Source organism: Daktulosphaira vitifoliae, unplaced genomic scaffold (genome assembly GCF_025091365.1).
Source record: "Daktulosphaira vitifoliae isolate Bord-2020 unplaced genomic scaffold, ASM2509136v1 Scaffold_737, whole genome shotgun sequence".
Taxonomy (NCBI): Eukaryota; Metazoa; Arthropoda; class Insecta; order Hemiptera; family Phylloxeridae; genus Daktulosphaira; species Daktulosphaira vitifoliae.
Genome location: NW_026100300.1, coordinates 2040 through 5228, shown reverse-complemented (window position 1 = coordinate 5228; position 3189 = coordinate 2040). Strand labels below are relative to the sequence as shown.

Here is a 3189-nt window from a genome sequence, read left to right as displayed (position 1 = left end):
ACAAATGAAGACTTACAAGAGTTAGATTTATCATCCCAGTTATTGTCTACTTCATCCCTTAACTTTAAAGCTTTAAAACATGATTCAAATTTAGCTGAAAAGTTAACGTTTCTGTTGAAACATCCTATTCAACCCCAATATGCAGAGNTGAAACATCCTATTCAACCCCAATATGCAGAGTTGCCTTTTAATCCATATAAAGTGTATTACCGCCAGTTGTCTGATACTGATAAAACACGAGTGCCAAGACAGTGGTTATCATTTAATAAAGAAGAAGAAAATGTGTATTGTTCAGTTTGCATGGCTTTTTCATATATTAAGGATTCATTATTTGTACAAGGTATGAAAACATTAACTAAGCACATTTACAAGAAAGTTCAAGTGCATGTAAACTCTAAAGTACACAATGAAACCGTGTACGCATATATGTAGGCAAAAAAATCTAATGATATATCAGCACTTATAAACGTAAACCAACGAAACTTTTTTAGTACAAGTTTCAGAACGAAGGCTTTTCTTATCAAGAATAATTGAAGGTATTCTTTATATTGGCAGATAAAGTATCGCTTATAGATCACATAAAGGAGAACAAGCCTATTCATTAGACGATAAAAGTATAAATCATGAGAATTTTCTCGAATTACTAAGAACTTGGTTAAAATTTGATCCGCTTCTTGAAAAACATTTAGAATATGTTATAAAAAAAAGTAAAAATCATAATTTAGTGACACCCTGTAGAGAACGAGGTTCGCTTGTAACATTTATTTCTAAGACTACGATCAATAAAATTATAACTTTAATAACTAATTTTATTCAACTTGAAATAGGAAAAGAAGCACGAGAAGTTAAGTGTTTTAGTCTTCTAGTAGATTCATCGCAAGACGTTAGTGTAACAGACCAATTAGCCATTTGCATTCGTTATGTAGTTAAATGTGAAATTAAAGAACGCTTGATTAAATTTTTACCTGTAGATTCTTCAGAAGCAACCGATTTATATACTACTATTAAAAATGGTCTTGAACATGTTGGTTTAACTTTGAACAATATAGTCAGTCAGGCTTATGATGGAGCAGCTAATTTCAATGGAATCCATCGTGGTTTACAGGCTCTAATAAAAAAAGATGCTCCAAACTCCATACACACTCATTGTTTTAGTCATATATTAAATCTCACACTAACTCAAGCAGCTAGTTCATGTCCTGAAGCAGTGAATTTGTTTTTGTTGCTAGACCGTTTAGCAATGTTTTTTGGTCAGTCTTATAAGCGGATGGCAAAATGGAAAAGAACTGTGGTTGAAAATCACGTTGGGTCTGACAAAATGCTTCGCTTACAAAAGATTGGACAAACCCGTTGGTGGAGCAAAGATGTTGCGTTAAACCACGTATTTGACCCAATAAATACGCCTAATGAAGAAAAAAATAGATTTTTAACGGTTATCAAAGCTTTGTTAACCGTGGCAAATTCTAATGATTTTGACTCAGTCATAAAACTAGAAGCTCAAAGTATAGCTAACAAGATGTTAAAATATGAAACAATACTAACGGCATTTGTTTTTCAGTCATTATTTTCCCTAAGTTCTTCAGCATCAGCATGTCTTCAATCAAAAAGATTAAATTATACATTGGCTTTTTTATTACTAAATAATTTGAAAACCAAATTAATAGAAGGAGTTAATAATTTTCAACCAGTTTTTGAAAAAGCAACACAATTTGCCCAATATTTCCAATCCATACTGGAAAACATAGATGGTACCGAAAACACAACATGGTCTTGTGAATTAATAAAAAACAGAATTCGACAAAAAAAAAAATGCCAGGTCAATTAGTTACCGATGAAAGAACAAAAGATGAAAAAAAAAGGTTTGAAGTCGAAGTGTACAAAACAGTTTTCAACAATGCGTTTGGAACATTAAACGACAGGTAAAATGTTATTTTAAAAGCTAAGTAATTAATTAGTTATAAATGTTTTAAATTTATTTGCATTTTTTTATCAAACTATTAAGAAATTTTTCTGTTATTTTTAGGTATATGAACAACCGATGTATAATTCAAGATGCTTCGTTTTTAGACCCTAGAATTTATCAAATGAAAAAGCCAGAATTCATGTTCCCTGAAAAATCTATGGCAAATATTGCAAATTTGGCTCGAGTTGACGTTGTGGTGGTGCAACGTCAATTGATTGAATTTGCTCAGAATTATGATGCAATTACCCATGTGTGTCTGATAAGTAATAGCCAGTATAGTACATTCGAAGATGAAATTAGTGACAATGAAGAAGATTCAGAAAAAGAGCTAAAATGTGCGGTGAATAAGTTGAAATGTAAGTCATGCATTTCATGTGCATTCGAGTTTTTGTATTCACTAGTTATTCACACAACTGATTATAACGAGTTATACACTACTTATAAGCTGGTAACCACTTTAGCGTTTACACAAGTAACTTGCGAATAAAGCTTCTCAATCCTTAAAAAAATTAAAAATCGATTAAGATCATCTCTGTCTGACGAAAAATTAGAAGCATTTATGTTAATGTCGTTTGAACGTGATATGGAAGTACCATATAACATTATTATCGATCAATTGGCTGCCAATTCAACAGAAATGAAGAGGCTTCTAATCGGATAAGCTGTTAAAATAGTCATTTTTTTTTTTTTAATAGTACTCGGAAGTAAAAATACTCTTTAATAGTTATTAATTTTAAGTTTTTATAAATTGATAAAAATAAAATTTACTTATAAAGTTATAAAGTATTGTGAACACATTTTAAGTTCAATAAATAGATATTTACAAATTTTTATATTTTTTTTCTTCAGATAACACTATTATTTTTAGCAGAATATTTATAACTTAAGATAGAAGATGTATAAATAAATAAGAAAAAATACTTGGCCTGGGGGCCAAGGCCCCTAAAAGCTGCCATTAATTATGGCCTCATTGAATCAAAAAATTGCCGACTGGCCTCACACATAGCCAGTACGCCCCTGGAGCGTTCTATTATTAAATATTAATATACCGCTCGCCCTAACAATATTAAAAATATAATGACATGTGACAAAATAGCAACACATAAGTAATAAATATGAAATGTAAATAGAATCAAATATAAAATTAGTTATTCTTTAATAGTACGTTTACATTTCTAAAGAAAAGAGTAATATTTTAAAATAAGATATGGTTTGCATGGGTCTAG

General features: G+C 30.4%; 1 protein-coding gene across 1 annotated transcript; it reads left to right on the top strand.

Moving 5' to 3' along the window:
* Positions 1-992: 992 nt before the first annotated feature.
* LOC126909638 (uncharacterized) lies at positions 993-2798 on the top strand. The gene is made up of 2 exons (XM_050692075.1): positions 993-1919; positions 2024-2798. The coding sequence occupies exons 1-2, from the start codon at positions 1810-1812 to the stop codon at positions 2448-2450; spliced, it is 537 nt and encodes a 178-aa protein (XP_050548032.1). The 5' UTR covers positions 993-1809; the 3' UTR covers positions 2451-2798.
* The last annotated feature ends 391 nt before the right edge of the window (positions 2799-3189 follow it).